The sequence below is a fragment of the Arachis hypogaea genome, chromosome 15 (genome assembly GCF_003086295.3).
Source record: "Arachis hypogaea cultivar Tifrunner chromosome 15, arahy.Tifrunner.gnm2.J5K5, whole genome shotgun sequence".
Lineage (NCBI taxonomy): Eukaryota > Viridiplantae > Streptophyta > Magnoliopsida > Fabales > Fabaceae > Arachis > Arachis hypogaea.
The window spans coordinates 86,066,394-86,086,956 of record NC_092050.1 but is presented as its reverse complement, the minus strand read 5'-3'; the positions used below and the strand labels follow the sequence as shown (position 1 = coordinate 86,086,956).

At 31.8% G+C, this 20,563-nt stretch overlaps 1 protein-coding gene and 1 pseudogene across 1 annotated transcript; both read right to left on the bottom strand.

Moving 5' to 3' along the window:
* Window positions 1-239: 239 nt before the first annotated feature.
* LOC112747066 (protein CRABS CLAW) lies at window positions 240-2,324 on the bottom strand. Its single transcript, XM_025795121.3, has 7 exons — window positions 2,153-2,324; window positions 1,919-2,074; window positions 1,406-1,511; window positions 1,273-1,321; window positions 1,009-1,084; window positions 370-426; window positions 240-245 (listed from the first exon to the last, which is right to left on the bottom strand). The coding sequence occupies exons 1-7, from the start codon at window positions 2,246-2,248 to the stop codon at window positions 240-242; spliced, it is 546 nt and encodes a 181-aa protein (XP_025650906.1). The 5' UTR covers window positions 2,249-2,324.
* Window positions 2,325-12,761: 10,437 nt separating this feature from the next.
* LOC112748592 (DEAD-box ATP-dependent RNA helicase 15-like) lies at window positions 12,762-13,826 on the bottom strand (annotated as a pseudogene).
* Window positions 13,827-20,563: the final 6,737 nt, after the last annotated feature.

Below are 20,563 nucleotides of genomic sequence, written 5' to 3'. Positions count from 1 at the left end.
TAAAATAAGTGGCAATTAAGTCTTGCCTTCATTAATAAACTGATGGTCTGGAATCTCGTACATGATGGCATAATGTCCAATCCCAACACTAAAGGAAATTAAAGACAACTATTTTAGAACATAACATATAGTAGGGTTTTTATTATTATATTATCATTATAACTAACAAGAAGTGACACTACTGAGACACTAAATTGACTTGCTTTTCTCTCCGAATATCTCCTTTTGCCACCACTCTCTCATTCCTGCACAAATGAGAAAATAGAAGTTAACAAACATTTAATTTCTATTGGAGATCAATGCGTGGCAAACAAAAAATATTTTTTTAAAATAATAGTAAATAATGATAATTAACAATTATATCCTTACATTGTTTTTACTTGCAGCAACTGAGCTTGCAGGCGAATTTGGAATAAACCTTGCCCACTGTGATGCAATTTTGTAACAAAAACACAAAAATTAATTAGGTATAAGATATTAATTATTAGATCTGTCTATCTACAAGTTAAATGAGTCACTAATTTCACAAATGCATACGAATTAAGAAATTATAATCTTAAAAAATCAAAACAGTTTGGATTAATTTAACCTATAATGGTATAAATTACTTAAGTTTACTGTAATGAATGAATAGTGGTATAAGTAAAAAGTAAAAAAAATTAAAACATTCCTAAACTATTCAAACAACTTATGCATTATGTAAGATATAATTATGCATTATGTAAGATCTAATAAGGAACATTATCAAGATGAATGTAATATATATAGATGAATTTTAGTATTATTATGTTATAGTAACGATGATGACTGTGTAAGTGTTGTTAAACTAACGATAATGTCACTTAGAAATATTATAAAACAATATAAACAATATTATCCCAAGATATTAATATAAACTTATGTATATATGAATTATGAATAAAGCATGTGCAGTGGTGGTGGTAACCCTACATGTGCCTAAAGCCCTAAACGAAAAGAGAGAAAGAAAGAAAGAGAAAAGAGAGATACATTTTTGGCTGCAGCGCTGAAAGCTTCTCGATGTGGGATCTCAGGGTTGGCTGCTTTGATGCGCTGAATCTCCTCTCTGACATTTACATACATCAAATCAAATCAAAACAAAACAAGAAACCCAGTTTTACTTTAAAGTTGATGAATCTGTTAAGGTAATTTCTAGATCTATATATATCGATCTCAGCGTAGTAAAAGACAAAACAAACACACTGAATCTTTTCTTTTCTTTCTTTCTTTTTTTTTTTTTTTTTTTGCACTTACTTCATGAAACGGTTGTATGCAGATGGAAGACGGTGCTTCTTCTCAGGTGCTGTATGCGTGTGTAATATTTGTTAATATTCAAAAACAAATCACACAAAATTTTGATTGTTAAAGCTAATCAAGTAATACGTACGTTTGACAACAAAAGGTGCTGCTTTAGGGGAGACTGATTCGTTTGATGTAGTTGGTGAGGACGATGAAGATGATCCTTGCCCCTTCTTCGAATCACCATAGAAACCCTGCTTTTACCAAGGAAGGAAACAAGGAACAAGAATGAAATCGAATTATTAACTAATAAGTACTGTTAATCATAAATTCTCAACACAATGTGAAAGAGCATATATGCATAAAAAAGGTTATCCGCGTATCCAAAATCTATATTATATATTTTACATTTTAATATTATTTAATTAATTATTAATTTTTGTGTACATTTTTTTTCTAGTAATTCAAATCCTCCAAAGATCGAACTAGAGTAAAAAGACTCAAAAACAAGATCATATAAGCCATAAAAGACACAACATAAAATACTACCGAAACTAAAAAAATCAAGAAGACAAATAAAATCAACAATATATAGAACAGAATTAATTAAAAAACCAGCCACATACATGTCGACGCCAAAGCTGAATAATTTTGTGTGTACCTGGAGAGTGAGGGTGTGATCAATGGTGGTGGTTTGATGGGTGTGAGAGAAAGGGGCTGGAGGTGGAGGGGGCCTGGTGCTCAGAAACGAGAGGTTGCTGCAGTGACCACACTTCACTGTCACAGTATCCAGCAGCCTCTTGCATGGTATCCCAACCTAAAACAACAACAACAACCACACCATCACCCTCAACTCACCATGCTTCATACATACAAATTCTATTTTATTTATTACCGCAAGCACAGTGTTGCAGAAGTTGCAACGAACGTAACAGAGGTGCTCAGAGGGTGGAACAAGATCCATGGTGGCTTTCTCGTCCTGCTGGTTCATGTTTCAAATGAGAGCAAGTTAAAGAAGAAAAGAGACTAGTGCTAGTACAGTAGAGAGAATGAATGATGAATCAAGAAACAACGTTTCTTTCAGTTTGTAGGGTTTTATTTATTCAAAGAGAGGGAAGTGGAGTAGTCATATATAGGAATAGGAAGATAGATTCATAGGTGGTGATTTTAGCTTAGCGTATAGACCCAAAAAGAAAAGAAAAGAAAACATGATTTATTTATTTTTATTTTATTTGTATGTAATTTACTATGATACATAGTAGTCTTGTTCATAGTACCATATTGCTTGCATGCTTTCTTTGCAGACATGAGCATAGCTGCCACCATGCGCTGACACTAATACAAACAATCCACATTCGCCAAAAATCTTTAATTTTTCTTTTATTAATATATTCGTAAATGTGAATATATATATATATATATATCATCACGCCAATTTCTAATTTTAATATGGAAAGTACAATAATAACTTAATTAATTAATATTAACTATTTTTTTTTAAATTTAGCATTTAAAATTTAAATTTTATTATTAAAAATCTAAAATTTAAGATAAATAAAATAATTTTATAAAATAAGTTAATTCTCTAACATTACTCTTCTGATATCTATGTTGAGATTTTTTTAAATTTAAGTGAATTAACTCTCATTGTAAAAGATAATTCGATAATAATTTTAAAAAATGTAAAATAAATTAAGAAAAATGTAGTTGTAATATTTTTTATTAATATTAATAAAGGTATTGGATCAATATTTTATTTTTATATTATCAGAATAATTTATAATTCAGAATTTAGAATTTAATTTTTAAGATTTTGAGTATAAAATTTAATTAATAATATATTTATTAATAAAATATTAATTTAAAATAATAAATTTTATTAATTGTAACATTCATGTTATCAAAATACTACACTTCTGGTTATGCTATTCTGATATAACAAATATTACAATCGCTTTAAACATACATTTATAGTAGGATCTTTTGGCTGAAAATTGCATTGAATTTTCTTTAAAAAATTGGAGATATTTTTTGTTTTATATATACATACATACATAGATACAAAATATATATACACATCACACTTTGCATTAACAAGAATAACTTTTATAAGCATATATGTATATAAAAGCAATCAAATTAAACATTCCTATCCTTCTTGACAAAAAATTAAAAAATTAATGATAAGAGCGAGAGAAAATCAATAACTAAGAAAATACATCAAAAAAAAGCACGATCAAAAGTTTAGTAGAATCATCATCGATTTTTTTGTCTATTTCCTGAAAAGAATAAGACTGTAGAAAAGTAAAAATCTAACACAATCTCACTAGAGGAGTTTAAGAATTATTATAGAAGGATATATATATAATCAAAATTTGTTTAACAGCAGCGATTATTGCTCGTTTTATGAATTCTTTTTTCTAATTCAATTTATTTTATTTTTAAATCCATCCAACCTTTATTCATCAATTTACCAAACCAAATTCTCCATTTGAAATTCATCCGTTCAAAACCAAAATCATCAATTACACCGCCACAAATCAAAATATATATCATATTTCACTAAAATTTACCAAGACATATAACTTATCTAATCACGGCCTCCGTCCTAACAGTCACGACCTCAGACCCAAACAAAATCAAATTACAGCCTCGAACCCAACATATACTTAAATCACGGCCTCCGAACCAAACAAAATTAAATCCCAGCCTCTGATCCAACGTATAATCAAATCACGCCATTCGACCTAAGCAAAACAATCAACGTTCAACCACCACAATCCGAATCATCTAGTCACAATCACAAGTAATGAAGTTTAGATACAATCAAGCGTAATTATAGCAAATATGGCAATTAGTAGTTAAATAGAAATATTCAAATAGACAAACTAAAGGCAATAAAGTACACCCAAACAAGTGCAAAAAGATGCAGTATGTTGCATGAATGTCCTATTAGTCATGAGCTTATTTGTTGGTTATAATGCCAAACTTGACACACATGCAGCAGCTAACCCGAATGTGAAACACCACAACATGGAGCAAGTGGGACTAAACCGCAACCCTTGCATCTTACCTGCTTACCTAGGAGTAAGTAGGACAAACCTCAATCCTTGCATCTTACCGAGGTAGGTGTTTACAATTTCAACCCGAAACAAGTAGGACAAGCCTCAACCCTTGCATCTTATCCAGGGCGTTTCAAGTCTCAACCCGAAACAAGTGGGACAAATTACAACCCGAACATCTTACCTTAATGTCTTATACCTTTATCTGGAGCAAGTGGGACAAACCACCACCCTTGCATCTTACCTAAGCAGGTGTTTAACCGCTTAATATGGAATAAGTAGGACAAACTACAACCCCTTAAATTCCCTTTTCGAATCGAAACCATGCCTCAACCAATGACACTACACCTCTATTAAGTGCTTTTACATCAGCCCAAGGATCCAGTACGCACCAAAATAAACCAAACACCCAAGTTACTCCATATAATCTGATCACAACAATTATTCCAACATTCATACTAGGATTTTTACTTAAAATTAGGGATAGAATCCCACTTAAAATCTATGCTAGAATACCTCTAAGGAACCAAAATCACAAGATTTCAACTCACATATACCAAAAACACAAATTGAATGGAAAATTCGAAAATGGAATAGGGGTTTCGGACTTACTCACCACAACAGTTAAATAGAATTAAAGAATATGAAAAGAGTGACGTGTGACTACAAATCGCTTGTCAATCAAAACTATAAAAATTATGAACAAAAAAGTGTGATGGTAAATAGTACACTTAGAATTCATCTTCTCTCTTCTTTGTGCTCAATGCGTATGAATGAAGAGAAAGTGTGCTGGATTGTGGAAAATGGAAGGCTTATAAGTTTTGGGTTTGGGTCCAACATGGATCTGTTTGTGAGTTTTGGATATGTTAACTCTATTTTAGAGTAAAATTTTTAAAATAACTATCCAGTTTTCATTTTAAATATTATTTTTTAATCTTTCATAAATAAAAATTTAAATTTTAAATAGCTCATATTTTAATTTTAAAAAGTTTGAGATCTTACAATAATGATATAGCATTATTCAGTGTTATAGTGACATTTAATCCCAAGCTCTCATTGCATGCCTAAGAAATATATAAAATCTAATTATACTCAAGATTGGACATGTATATGGAAACATCAAGAATGAATGTTTACAGTTTACTTATTTAACAAATATAAAATAGATTATGACATCGTACATACTAAAATTTCTTAGTTCTAATTCAATCACAAAAAAAAAATTATATCACCTAATAGTTATGAAAATTACTTCCAATTTATCTCATCATCAGTCATCACACTCAACTAGACATTTAGAACATATTTTTCTGTAGGAAACTAGGAATAAATATTGTCTACCAGTAATTAGGATACTAATTTATAAAAATATAACGCTAGATGATAAAAAAATTTATCAATTTTGGTCAATATTTAAGTAATTCTAAATCCTAAATAATAAGTTTTAAATTGTAAATTGTAATAATATAAAATAAGATGTTAATCTAAAATATTAGCTAATATTAATAAAAAGTATTAGTTTCCTAATATTTTTCTTATAAAAAAAAATACCCAAAATAGACTTTACCACTATATTATGACTGATTTAGCATAAACCAGTGTGGATATTAATTAGGGTATTCATGCTTCTTCTATTATATTTATTTATATATTTTATTCTTGGTTTTTTTTTTTTTTTGGGTGATCTGGTGTACTTTAGTTAAGTTAAAATTACATAGATAATCAAATGCTATGTTATATTTATAAATCTGCCTTATTTGAATTCCTAACAAAACCATACCTTGTTAGAAACATACATGTGCTGCAAATTCTACTACACATTCCATCTTATATATCTTGTCACATGTTTCAGGTTTCTTCCATCTATATATTTATTTTTTAAAAATTATGATTATTATATTAGTTTGTTAGTTCATTATGAAATTTTGTTTACAATAATTGGAATGAATGCCTGCTGTTACTAGTTATTACCTATAAACGATATGATATCCTGATAAACTTGTTTACCGTACAACTCAAAGAGCCTTGACACTATTATTAATTGTACTTCCTAGCAACTATATAGAAGTTTATTACATTATTGAGGTGATGAAATAATAGCTTTGGTTCGGTTTCCAGTTTCCACAGCCACATGAAAAGTGGATAAAAATCGCAGAGTTGAAATTGAGATTCAAATGCAAAACATTCTGGCTTATTAACAACTGTGGTGTCAGTTTAATTAACTGGTTTGGACCATCACTTGAAAGGTTTCAATGGGAACTTTTGCTTCTAATTTGTTGGTACATTATATCATGGATAATAAAAATGTTTGGTAAATAATAAAAAATTAATTTAAAATAATTTAAAATATTTTATTTTATATACGTTAATTACTACTGAAATAATCAAATAATATTAAATATAATAAATGTATAACTATAATATTACATATATAAAATTATATATGTTAAGTAGTTACATAAGACCATTTTAAATTATTGTCTCCTTAAGATTATAGTACACATAAAGGTATCATATGATATACTACCTTTGTTGAATATGTCTGTCAATTTTTTTTTTAGAAAATAATTATTAATGTTTAATTTAAAGATAATATTAATTTTTAACAAACCTCTCATCTAATTAGGATAATGAAATAATTATTAATCATATATTTATTTATTTAATATGAGTGTTTTGATTTACTTTTTATTATAGTTATATTGAAGACAATTTTTTTGGAAAAAAGGGCTGTCTTAAAGTTAAAAATTTGTCTTACTATCTTCAATTATATATATGTACAACCTTAATGATACTAAATATTATTTATAACATAGGAAAAAATCTTAGTTGAATGAAGGTCCATATATTCAATACTTTTAATATGAAATTAATTTTTAATCTCTCCTCAAAAATAAACTACTATTTTCTCACACTTATATGGTTAAACCTTAGTCACCAAAAAAAAAAAAATGATGAAACCCTAACATTCAATTGGCTCACCAAAGATATAAAATAAAAGTAAATAAATTGATTTTCTTCTTTTATTATTTTTCAACCATATTACGTACATATAAAAATTATTCACAAAATCAATTATTTATATATAATATATGTTAGAATATAAAAAAATATTAAAAATAGTTAAATAATATATGTATTTATATATAAATATATACTAACTGACTTAGTAACTAATTTTTGGTGTGTACATAATATTTTTTTATTATCTTTTAATCATTTTTTAATTTAATTTCTTCACAATAATTTCACTTGAGAAAAATAAAAAGCACCTCCCCTATTGATGTTATACATTATTATATTTTTCCTACAAATTGCAACCAATCCCATAAATAATGTTCCTAATTTCAAATGAGGAAAAGAAAAGATAAGACTTTCCCACTGGCTATTATGTAGTTGCTACCCATCCAGCACCTTGCAACCCATGCATATGCCTCAGAAGCAGTGATTGCACCAACTACTAAAGTGGATGGTGGTAATGAAAATCATTGGAATTAGAAGCCCACCCCGTTAAGGTGGGAGAGGTTCCATGAAATTCATGGCTGCACGCGCGCGCATATATATGAGATGAGAAATAAATCCCACAAAAACAAAAAAGAAAATTAGAAAACTACAATAAAAATCTTCAAGTAACTTCTTCTTTGAACATAAACATGTACCTATGATGGATGACCCGAAAGAAGTCAACTTCAACACATTAGGCAGAACACACATAATTTTGATTTGATAGAAATTGATTATCAAACAATTAAATTTCTTCATTTGGACCCCATCTTGATCAATATATAATGCTTTATATATATATACACTCAGATGATCAATAATACAAAATAACTATGGTAATTCATGGGTACAAAAATCACGTGCAATATATGATACCATTGGCTTCAAGTAATAATTGATATCATAAAAAGCTACTTACACAAAATTGAAAAAATTTTAAGATATAAGAAAATTGTCATTTTGGGATTACAAAGAGAAACAAACACAACTTATCCGGCAATGAATAGGACTAATGTTTTGTGTCTTTAATTTGTGTACAATTATTCATTACTTTTGATTACAAAATAAGACATTAATTAAATATTATCCAATTAAATTATCATAAAATTAGTTATCTCAATTGGAGAAGGTACATAAATACTTGTATTTTTAAGGTTTAATTATTCTGTTGGTCTCTACAGTTTTGTAAAATTTTTAATTAGGTCTTTGTACTTTTTCTCCTTTCAATTGAGTCCTTGCACTAAAATTTGTTTTAATTGGGTTCTTACACTTTTTTTTTCTTTTATTTGGGTCCCTACACCAATTTTTTTTTTAATTGGATCCCTATAAAATTAAGCTAATTACTGCCTGGACCTAATTGAAAAAAAAAATTAGTGCAGAAATTCAATTAAAAGATAAAAAAGTATAAGGACCTAATTGAAAATTTTGCAAAACTATAGAGATTAACAGAGTAATTAAACCTATTCTTAATACACCTCTTTATGCAAGATTTTTTTTTTTGAACTGTGATTGTGCACAATTTTTTTTTCATTTTTTTTGCATCTATTAATTATAAAAATTTTATACTATAGTATGAAATTATTTTTTTTAATTTAAACTGATGATAAGATGATGTATATAAATAATTATATTTCAAACATAAATAAATTTTTTTAAAAAATAGGTGTAAAAGAAAATTATTATTTTTATTGATATAAAATTGAGTACTCTAATTTCAATAGAAAATAATTTTTTTAACTGATACTTCAATAATTAAATTTTTCCTCAATTATAATATAAAGATTTAAATGTTCAATATAGTCTCTAAAATTTTATTATTATAGTTTCATTTAATTCCTTTGTAATCTAAGAAACAAATTTTGAATCACAAAATATCATTTCAAGAAATGAATCAAACATTTTTAAAAAATTGAAAGCTATTTATAAAATGAAATTAAATGAAATTCAACCTTCAACCATGGTGATATGATATCACCAGGCGAAGTCCTTGAAAAAAAAAATAAAAAGAAAGAAAATGAAATAGTAGTGAAGGGAAGGGGCCCTGTTATGCAATCCCTCTTTTTGTGGGTGCAGCACTTGAAATGGAAATACGAAAGTGACAGCTGCAAGAGTCACATGTCATTGTCACACTATATAATGGTAACAATAATAATGATAATAATAATCGAAAAATGAAATAATGAAGAAATTAGGGTTAGCCAGGAGATGGGGTTTGTGTAATGTTTATGTATGTTATGTAGTGTCCTTTTGTGATGGGACGATTCCACAAAAATTTCCAAACTTAGTAACAAATCTAATTCCTCACTTGAGGCCCCTACCTTCCTTTGCTTGTATAAAAAACCACCACCACTTTCCCAATAAATAACCCTTTTCTCTAGTCCCATGAATTCAAATTTGCCAGTGAATCTCACCATCTTATTAACCCCTCTTCTGCTCCTATGCCTTCAATTGATTATTCAATTCAACAGCATATGGGAATTTCAATTTTTATTTATTTTATTTTATTTTATTATTAGGTCATATGATACGAGATTCCCTTGTCTTGTTCGAAATCCTATCCTATTGCGCACACATCACATACAACACAATCCTTTTCTCTATTCACATCATGTTAGTTCCTAAATTTAGTTCTGTTCATTAACTTATTTGTACACAATCATTTGATCTATTGTTACACGAACTTGTTATCTATATCGGGAAATTGAAACAACACACGGATACACCATTACACGAATACACGTGTACACCGTCCTATCCTCCATCATTTCTATCTATTTACCTTTCACATAACAACAATGTTTCTTGAACTTGCCTTTTAGAACACCTTGAGCTACTTATGCAACTTGTTTATTTGATTTTGTGAAAAAAGAAACTTTCATAAAATTAGGATAAAATACTGTTATAGTTTTTAATGTTTAGACTAAATTTTAAATTTGTTATTAACGTTTGAAATATTTTATTTTTATCACAAATATTTTATTTTAATTTTTTGATCAAAATTAAAATTTATCATCTAAAAATATCTCTTTTAAATTATGATTTTCTTTTAAGTAATAGAAAAATCGTAATTATAATGATTTGAGAGCAAATATAATAGAACAATAAAAAAAATAAAAAAATAATAATAATAAAATATTTTAGAAGAAAAAAATTGATTTTAGTCAAAAGACAAAAATAAAATAAAATAAAATATTTAAAATAAAAAAAAAATTTTAAACGTTATGAAAAAAACTAGAATTTAACTAAAGAATTAAGAATTAAAATAATATTTTATTCGTAAAAATATTATTGTTGAGGTTTTATAATACACATATTTAAGAAAATTGCAACAGATATGTTTAAATAGCAATTTTATTAGTGTATATATATATATATATATACTAAAAAAAAAGCCTTTAGTCACGGAATAAATCGTGACTAAAGTCAAGAAAAATCGTGGCAATGACACATTAACAACGAATGGAGATTCGTGGTTAACGAAGGCGACACATATTTTTATTTTGCTACGATTTTTGGTCTATTAGCTACAGTTTTATGAATTGTGGAGACATTTGAATAGCCGCAGTTTTAATATCATTGCCCACACTCTAAACTGCGGCTTAATAAAAATAATCTAAACAAAAAGTATTATTCTGCCACACTTTTTTCTGTGACTAATATTGATAGACCGAGTTTTTTTGTCACATTTTTTCTATGACGAATGTTGGTGAGTTATGCTACACTATTTTCGTGGTTAACCCAAATTATTTTATTCTATTTTTTCATGGCTAACTTGAATGGCCACATTAAAAACTGTGATTAATCATGAAAGATAAATAAAAAAACAAAATAAAATGTTATAATAAAGAAAAGTTCTTTTTCGGCACAAAATTATATCATACAAAATTAAAAACATTAACCACATCCTTATAAGTAGTATCTATATTAATATATGAAATTAAATAATATATAATGTTAAAAAATAAATATCCTGAACTAAATAGTAAATACATTTAAACTATGACAAAATTAATCATCGAGATGCACCATTATTAGATCTTAGACTTTGTTTTGGAGTACCTGTAATATCATTTAAATAAGATCGTGTTATCTTTTTATTTGTAGAAAAAATGGTCCAAATTTTTATTTAGTTTAATGTAGTTAAAACTTAAAAATATAAAAATGCATACCCAATATTTTTAGAAATGTCTGAAACAATAATTGCTAAAAAATTGAGCGGTATCATCAATCTAAAAAAAAGGAAATATAATTATGGTCCAAATAAATTACCCCGTAAAAATAGGAAAATAACATGGCAATATATATGATATCTTAGAAGCACATTTGTTAAAGGCATGTGACATCTTAAATCAATCTTTGTAGCATACATACACCTATAGCATGAATCATATAGAGAATATAAGTAAGGGGCTTTCCTTTGCTTGCCTTTTTCGATAAGAATGACTAACTGATAGTTATAGGAAATAAATTTATCAGACCAAAATTACATAGTCAAAATAAATATAACATTCAAATAAGATAGTGTTTCCAAGTGATAAAAATGGTAGAAAATACTTAAGACAAGTGACAGCCATAACAACAAATATAAAAGTAAGTCAATACACAATTTTATAATTGATTTCACAATTGTTCTATGCTCTTCAAATAAACAACCTTCCTAATATATTTGACTATTTACTTATGCAAGTATATCTATATAAAATTGCACAAAAATATACTAATTATTCAAAATTATTTTAAATAAAAATTCTACAAAATATGTGATTATATTTACCTTTTTTTTTGTAATTATAGAGGTGATCATTCTGGTTGTCCAAATAACTAAACTTGATAGCCTTGCCACTTCTGCTAAGTGAAGACCATAGAGAAGGACGTGTCTTGGTCCTTTCTCAGTCAGCAGTATCAATACAGAGACATTCTACCGAATGAAATCCATTAGTTTTGTGAATTCTTTTATATTAGAATATATACATTACGACAGAAAAATTGCAATACTTGAAATATGAGAAATTTTAAACTTAGGGAACTAAATGGATAAGATCCGTCTAACTTTATATACATATGTTCTTATCATTAATTTTATAATTTAAACATTAAAATGAATTTTTCAGTAGTTTCCTTTCCTAAAACACATGCCACATTAGAAAATTGTCTAATTTATGCGCTATTAATAATGAACAAAGGATAAATATGCCAGGCTTATGAAAATCTGCATTAGCTAGTGCTCGTAGTAAGTAGAAAGTACTACCTTCAAGGTAAAACTCTTTTGGTATAGTATTTTGCAACTGCAGATTTATTCCTAGCATTCAACTGCAAGTTTCATCACAATGAATAAAAGGTAGTCTTTTAAATACAAAAAAGTAGCTAATAGTAAAAAATTAACAACTTACATCACTAACGACATTATTGGTTGCATTTGCAACCTAGCACCTATCTTTTTTACTTTATCCTTGAACTAAATGCTCTTTTAGTTTCAGCCGCCGAAGACACGAAAGTAATTGTAAGTCCCTTGGTTCCAAATCTACCAGTTCTTCCTACCGATCAGTTTAAACCAAATACAACCATGTAAATATGGATGGCATAATGGTTAAATTAGCAATAGATAATTAGGTAATTTAATTCATATCATTTTTCGCAAAACAAAAAGTCATAATGAAATGCAAGCAATTACCCTGTGCAAGTAATTGTCAGCAGAATCAGGTATGTCATAGTTGATAACTATGTTAACCCATTCTATGTCGATACCCCTTTCTACTAACTCTGTTGTCATAAGTATCCTTTGCCCCCTTCTTTGAAGCCTTTGTATCGTTTCAACCTAAAATACAAATTACATGTTATTAAAAAGATACTATTCACTTGATAGGTAGAAATAAAAAACCACGCAAATATTTTAAATAGATAAATAATCTAGTAAGCAAACTGCTAATCCCCTTCATTAGAGAAAGATCCAGCAAGGAGAAAATAAGTAAACATAAAAAAGGTTAGCTATTAGAAGAACTTAACACACTGTCATTACAAAATTCAAAATATTAGATAAATGCTCAAGAGTGGGAATATAATTTTATTGAATGTCATGCATACAAAGATATCTTAGAAAGTCTGAAACCAAAGATAGACAGGTTGTACATAAAAAAGAACATGTAAGTACCTTTCTTTCTGTGACATTCCAGAATGTATACATATTGAAGGAAATTTGCACTCCACAAGCAACTTGTTCAACTCTGCAGCTCTGCTAACACTTTTTACAAAAATAACAACTTAGTTAAAGTCCAAAGCATTAAGAAGATCATTTAACTTACGATTCTTTTCCGATTCTTGCATTTTGATATAGTGCTATAGGAGAAAAATAACTAGAAATGGGATTGTGGACAATATGAATTAAAAAATAAAAAATATAAAACAAAATTGCTTAACCTCAAAAGAAGGATTTAAAAAGGCCTATGAAACACACCTGAACAAGACCATGAAGTGTTAACTTGTCCTTATCACCACATAAATTTCCATTGGTCGAAAGAAAAGAGTCATGAATAAGATGGCTAAGCCAAATCTCGTTTAAGAAAAATAATTCAGTTATTCAAAACTACAAAGTAGAATAATTGCAATAATAACAATGCCCAAGACTCAAAGCTTTCAACACACTTAACCACCCATAGCAAAGAACAAAATTGACACAATAACTTCAAAGTATTTCAAAGAAAAGAAAAAAATCAAAGTATAAAGGGGAATTGTGAAAACCATGCTTCTAGATCCAGTCCAATAATAACCATATAAATATAAACAAACATAAAAAAAACAACAAATAAAAGCTTGAACCATAATTCTCAACCAAATCAAATCGCATAGCATCAAAACTCTTTCACCTATCTTAATAACCATATTCAAGGCCACAATTGAAACTCCATTCACCAAAGAATTAATTATTTCAATTAATAAAGATATGGTATTTCATATACAACACTCATTCCTAGAATGTTAATTAACATCGGTATCTTATCATATCAGAAGTCTAGAACTGAACTGAAACCAAAACTCCAAAATCATTGAAATCAAAATTTAACAAACCAGTAAAGCACCATCAATATAATTATTCCAATTTCATACAATTAATAAGGCAAAAAAAGTAGCAGTAACCAGAATATATTCTGCCCAGCAATAAAATTAATCAACAGAGTTAATCAAATTTTTACACAGTAACCAAAATCTATTCTGTCTAGCTACTAGAATCCAAAATAAAAATTATAGCAACTCAGAACTATTATAATTAACAAAATAAAAAATTAATCGAAGAAAGAGAGAGTAATATAATCAAACACTGTAATTTCACAGCGGCAGAGAGACGGTGAAGAGTCCACGGCAGCAGAAGAGAGACGTTCACAGAGAGGGAAAGAGAGGGCTCGAAGATAGAGACAAGCTTGATGATAAGGATAGAGATAGTGACGCCAACAATAGCTCCGAGCAGATTTGGTGAAGGAGTAACTAAGTTGACAGCGAGGGAGGAACGGCGAGATAGAGATGAAGATCGAGCAACTACGAGCAGACGATGAGAATGGGACAAGGAGAAGAGGAACGTTGAGTGACGACGGCACCCATGGTCTGTCCCCACCGGCGGCGACAGCTAGAGGTGTTCAAAACCGATCCGGATCGATCTAAACCGACCAACCGAACCGAAAAAACCAAAAATCGAATAAACCAAAAACAAAAAAAAATACATTTTGCTGTTTTTATTGCGGTTTGGTTCGATTTTCGATTGTGATTATGAAAACCCCAACCGAACCGAACCGAACCGGTATATTAAAAACCTTAAAACACCAACCCACCCCACCCCCAAAACGTGCGTGATGCACCATTATTTCGTGGTATATTTTATACTTAATAGAGTAAATTTTATCACCTTTTTCCACATTTATTCAATGAAATAGCATTGTTTCATGATTTTCTCCTAATTTGTGCTTAAGAGTGAAAACATGCTTTTTAGGCCTTTAATTGGTTAATTTTAATTCACCTTTGATTTCACTCGATGTCTTGACGTGTTTGTTAAGTGATTTCAGGTTGGCAAGGCTAGGAATGGATCAAAGGAGTGAAGAGAAAAGCATGCAAAGTGGAGAAATCATGAAAAATCAAGGATTTGGGATGCATTCATCGACGCGCATGCGTAACAGACGCGCGCACGTGAATTTGAAGTCGAATGGCGACGTGTACGCGTGACATGACGCATACGCCTGGAAAGCAAAAATGCCAATTGACACGTACACGTGACCTATGCGTACGCGTCGATGCTCGCACGTGACCTCATTAAAGTGAAAACGCTGGGGGCGATTTCTGGGCTTCCCAGGCCCAAATCCAACTCATTCCAGAGCCTATTACATGTAGAAATCAAGAGGAGTCAAGGGGGGACACATAATTGAATTTCATCATGCTTTAGGATAGTTTCTAGAGAGAGAGAAGCTCTCTCTTCTCTCTAGAATTAGGTTAGATGTAGATTAGGATTTCTTAGATCTAGGTTTAATTCATGCCTTGATTTACTTTTCCTTTACAGTTTCTTGCTCCTCTACCTTTTCTTTCTCTAGTTTAGCATTTCATTCTTGTAATTGTTTACTTTGTTATTGATGCACTCTTGTTTCTTCTATTTTTCTTTAATGCAATTTATGTTTGATTTACTTTATTGTTGATTTTCCTTATTGTTGTTAATTCCTTGCTTTTGGTAGTTGTAGATCTACTTTCCTTGAAATTTTATCTTGCTTTCCTTTTATTCCATCCAAGTGTTTGATTGAATGCTTGGAAGGATGTTAGAATAGATTTTTGTGTTCTTGGCTTGGGATGGTAACTTAGGTGAACTTGAGTTGCTAATGTCCAAGTCTTCATAATTGGTGTCCATTGACTCTAGCCTTCCCTAAATTAATTAGTAAGATGGCTAGGACTTATGGATTAGGATTGGTGTAGTTCATTTGATTTTCTTTTACTCGTTAGAGGATTACTTAATGGGATTGATCCTTGCGATTATCATATTGTGGTTAGTGACAAGGATATAGATCCTTAACCATTATTCCTTACCAAGACCTTTTTATCATTTGAGTTTCCATTTACTTTCTTGCAATTTATCTTTCATATATCTTATCTCAAAACCCCAAAATATACAACCCATAACCAATAACAAGAACACTTCCCTGTAATTTCTTTGAGAGACAACCCGAGGTTTGAATACTTCGGTTATTTTTATTGGGGTTTGTTACTTGTGACAAAAATTTTTTTGCATGTGAAGATTCATTGTTAGTTTAGAACTATACTTGCAACAAGAATTTATTGTTAAATTCTAAACCATACAAAAATCCGATCATCAAATTTTCTTGTGAAGATTCATTGTTGGTTTAGAACTATACTTGTAACGAGAATTTATTATGATATTCTAAACCATACAAAAAATCCGATCATCAAAATGGCGCCGTTGCCGGGAAATTGCAAATGTGTGCCTTGTTATTGGTTATTCTATATATGTGAATATTGTGAATATGTTTTCCTTTTGCTTCTTTGTTAGTTTTTAGTAGTTGTAGGAGTTTGTTCTCTTTATTTGTTACTAGTTTTTGTTTTTATTTGCTCATGCTATCATGAATTCTCATCCATTTGGCTATGAGTTTGGTTCAAACTATGTTGTAGGAAATGGAAGCTTCAATGAGGATATGCATCAAGGATGGAACAATCAAACGTGGGAGGAGCCCCAAGCTTATAGACAACCCTCTTGGCAACAACCTCCTCCGGTTTCTCATGGGTATAATTCCACTCCTAATGCGTATCAATCTAATGGCTATGGTAGACCTCATTATGACTATCAACAACCACCACCATATGCCTATGAACCTCATTCTCAACATAGCCTTTAACCATACTCACAAGCCCCTTTTTACCAAACACCTTCCTATGACCCTCATCCATTATACAACCAATCACCCTTACCTCATCCTTGTGACCATTATGTTAGAAAATCCATAGAGCCACCACAATTTCAACATCAATACTCCCAAGAACCACACATTTCATATACACCACCTCCATATTTTTACCAAAAAGAACCACCTTCCTATTATGAACCCTTTCTCCAAAATAATGAACCTTCCTATCCACTCCAAGCCCCAATGGATGATTCTCTCGCTTTGTTACTTCAAGGGCAAAGGAAAATGCAAAGGGAGACACTAGAATTTGTGGCTACCTTGACCAAGGTAGTAAACACTTTAGCCTCCCAATGCTTGAACCCTCAAAGCACTCCCATGGTCACACGTGGAGAATCAATTGAAGAGCATAGCATGAAGGAGAGATTAGAAACTCCGGTGGAGAATAAAGAGTGGAATTTTGTATTGGAGCAATTGGAGGAACCTATGATTGTTAAAGAAAAGGAAGAAGTGGTTGAAGATTTAGGAGATGTGGAAAGTCCATGGGAATGTAGCATCATGGAGCCCCTCTTCCAAGAAGCTTGAAATTGATGTTGAGGAGGGTGTACAATCTCCAAAGCATCTCATGGTTGGAGATTTTGAAGAGGTTTATCAAGAGATGGATTCAGTTATTGGTGAATTCTTATCTATAATTGAATCCTCTCCCATGGGACTTGAAATAGAGATTCAAGAAGAAGAAGCACAACCTCCCATGCCCTTGGTAAGCAATGAAGAAGAGATTGAATTAGAAGAAAGCTACCAAGAGGAAGATGTTGAAATTGAAGAAGCTTGCTTAGAGGTGGAAGTAATCAAGGAAGAACACAAGGGAGTAGACCTTACAAGGACATCGGAATACCTCTCCCCAAGCCATCACCATCCATTCTTTCATTCAAGTGGGTAAATCTCTCATCTCTAAGCTTAATTAGCCCGCTTGAATATGGTTTGCTTGAGACGGATGGGCAACTTAGAGCTCTTTGTGGCTTTAAGAGCAAAAGGGAGATGTGATGACCGAAATTCACACCCCATATAAAAATGATGAATCCATTCTTTTGGCAAGCGCACAAAAAATTATCGTCAAGTAATAACCCACAGTGGAGTGGGATTGTATCCATAGAGATTGGTAGATTTGAGCAACTTTAATTAATTGCTGAATTAGTTAAATTCAGCAGAATAGATTGTTATTGCAGAATGGTAAATGTGCAGAAACATAAATGGCTCAAAAGTAAATATAAGCAGTAAAGTGCAGAAACAGAAATGACAATAATGTAAAGTGCAGAAACATAAATGACTTAATTGTAAATGGAAATGGGGAATTGCAGAATATAAAGAAAGCTATAAAGAAAGTGGAAGATAAGAATAGGGAAATTCATTGAGATCAGGAGATGTTGTTCTCTTTGGATTAGATTCAGCTCATGTCCTCTTCAATCATGCAACTCATTAACCTCTTGGCAATCATGATTGATTGAGCCCAATCCTTTGGTGACTCAATCTCTCAGATCTTGATCAATAGCCAATTCCTTGATATAATTGCTCATGAAGAGAGATATGCTTGGCCCTTGATTATACCACACATCATCATAGGTCCAAGTAGAGGGAGGATTATATGCCACCATATCCAAACACCAAAACCCAGATCCTACTCAAGTGTGAGAAGGGATTTCTAGCTTGGATTCATGTTTCCTTTCCCAAGGTTCCCATGAAACCTATTTTGCATTCAATCTCTTTTCCAAGATAATCGAATACTAACATTAAAACAAAATTCCTTCTAGCAAATCAAAGAGAAGATGAAGAGAAGAAGAAATTAACTATCATTAATCCATCAAGTACAATAGAGCTCCCTCTCTCAATGAGAGGGAATTTAGCTACTCATAGCTCAGAGAGAAGTACAAGAGATGGAAAAGATGATAAAGTGAAAGGTAAATCTAACTATAGCTAATAGCTCAACTGCTTAACCCCTTTCTCAGTACTTTCAGGGGTTATTTATACTACTCCTAGCACTAGAAAATAAAGAAAATACAAAAGTGAAAAGAAAAATATAATTTGGAGGGAAAAGAAACTCAATAAACATGATCTTCCAGCTGGCGTGTGACTGGCGCTTCAGTGGCGTGCCACGCCCAGCTCTAAATATGGCTTGAAATGCCATGCCCAACTCTTCAAGTGGCACGCCCTCCTTCTTTGGCCTCCATGGCGTGCCACGCCTTTGAGCCTAAGTGGCACGCCTAGGGTCCTTTAAGCACTTGTGTAGCCTAGCGTGCGACACCTTCTACCTCAAGTGGCACGCCCAGGCCTTCTCGCCCTTCTTCTTGTTTCTGGAAAGTTGAACTAGCGTGGCACGCCCAGGGTCTGGCGTGCCACGCCCATTATGTGTGCTTGGCCCTTCTTTGGCGTGCCACACCCAGAGCTCAAGTGGCACGCCCAAGTGAAATTCTAGAGCTGGCGTGCCACGCCTTCGATGCCAAATGGCACACCCATATGGTTGGCCTCCTATCTCCTTCTTTGGAAAATATAACTGGCGTGCCACACCCAGTATTTTGCCTTGGTTCAGTGGCTGGCGTGCCATGCCTGGTCCTTCAAGTGGCATGCCAAAGTGAGAGTTGAGAGCTGCGTGCCACGCCTTCTACACCAAGTGGCACACCTAGGCTTTTTGGCTTTCAACCTCTTTTCTGGAAACTTGTACTGGCGTGCCACGCCTTGATGCTCAAGTGGTACACCCACTTCAATGTGGCTCTTTCCAGCTTGGCGTGCGACGCCTGGCTCTTCAAGTGGCACGCCAAAGTGACAATTTGAAGCTGGTGTGCCACGCCTTCGATACCAAGTGGCACGCCCAACCTTTTGGGTCTTCAATGTTGCTCTTTGGAATCTTGTACTGGCGTGCCACGCCTTGATGCTCAATTGGCACGCCCCTTTAGTGTGATACTTTTTAGCTTAGCGTGACACGCCTGGCTCTTTAAGTGGCACGCCCAAGTGACTTTTGAAGCTGGCATGCCATGCCTTCGATACCAAGTGGCACGCCCAGGTGATGATCTCTTTTGGAGTGATGAACTGGCGTGCCACGCCCATGGCTCAAGTGGCACGTCCATAGTATGTGAGGGGTTAGGCGTGCCACGCCCAGCTTGGCGCGCCATGCCCCTTTAGTGGCCTTCAACATTGCTCTCTGGAAAATTACACTGGCGTGCCACGCCCATACATTTTCTTCAATCATACTCCTCTGGAAATCATAACTGGCGTGCCACGCCCAGTTCCTGGCGTGCCACCCCATACATTTTTGTGGCGTTTGCTCCAAGTGGCACGCCAGTTTCACACGCCCAGCTTGTTTTGTTG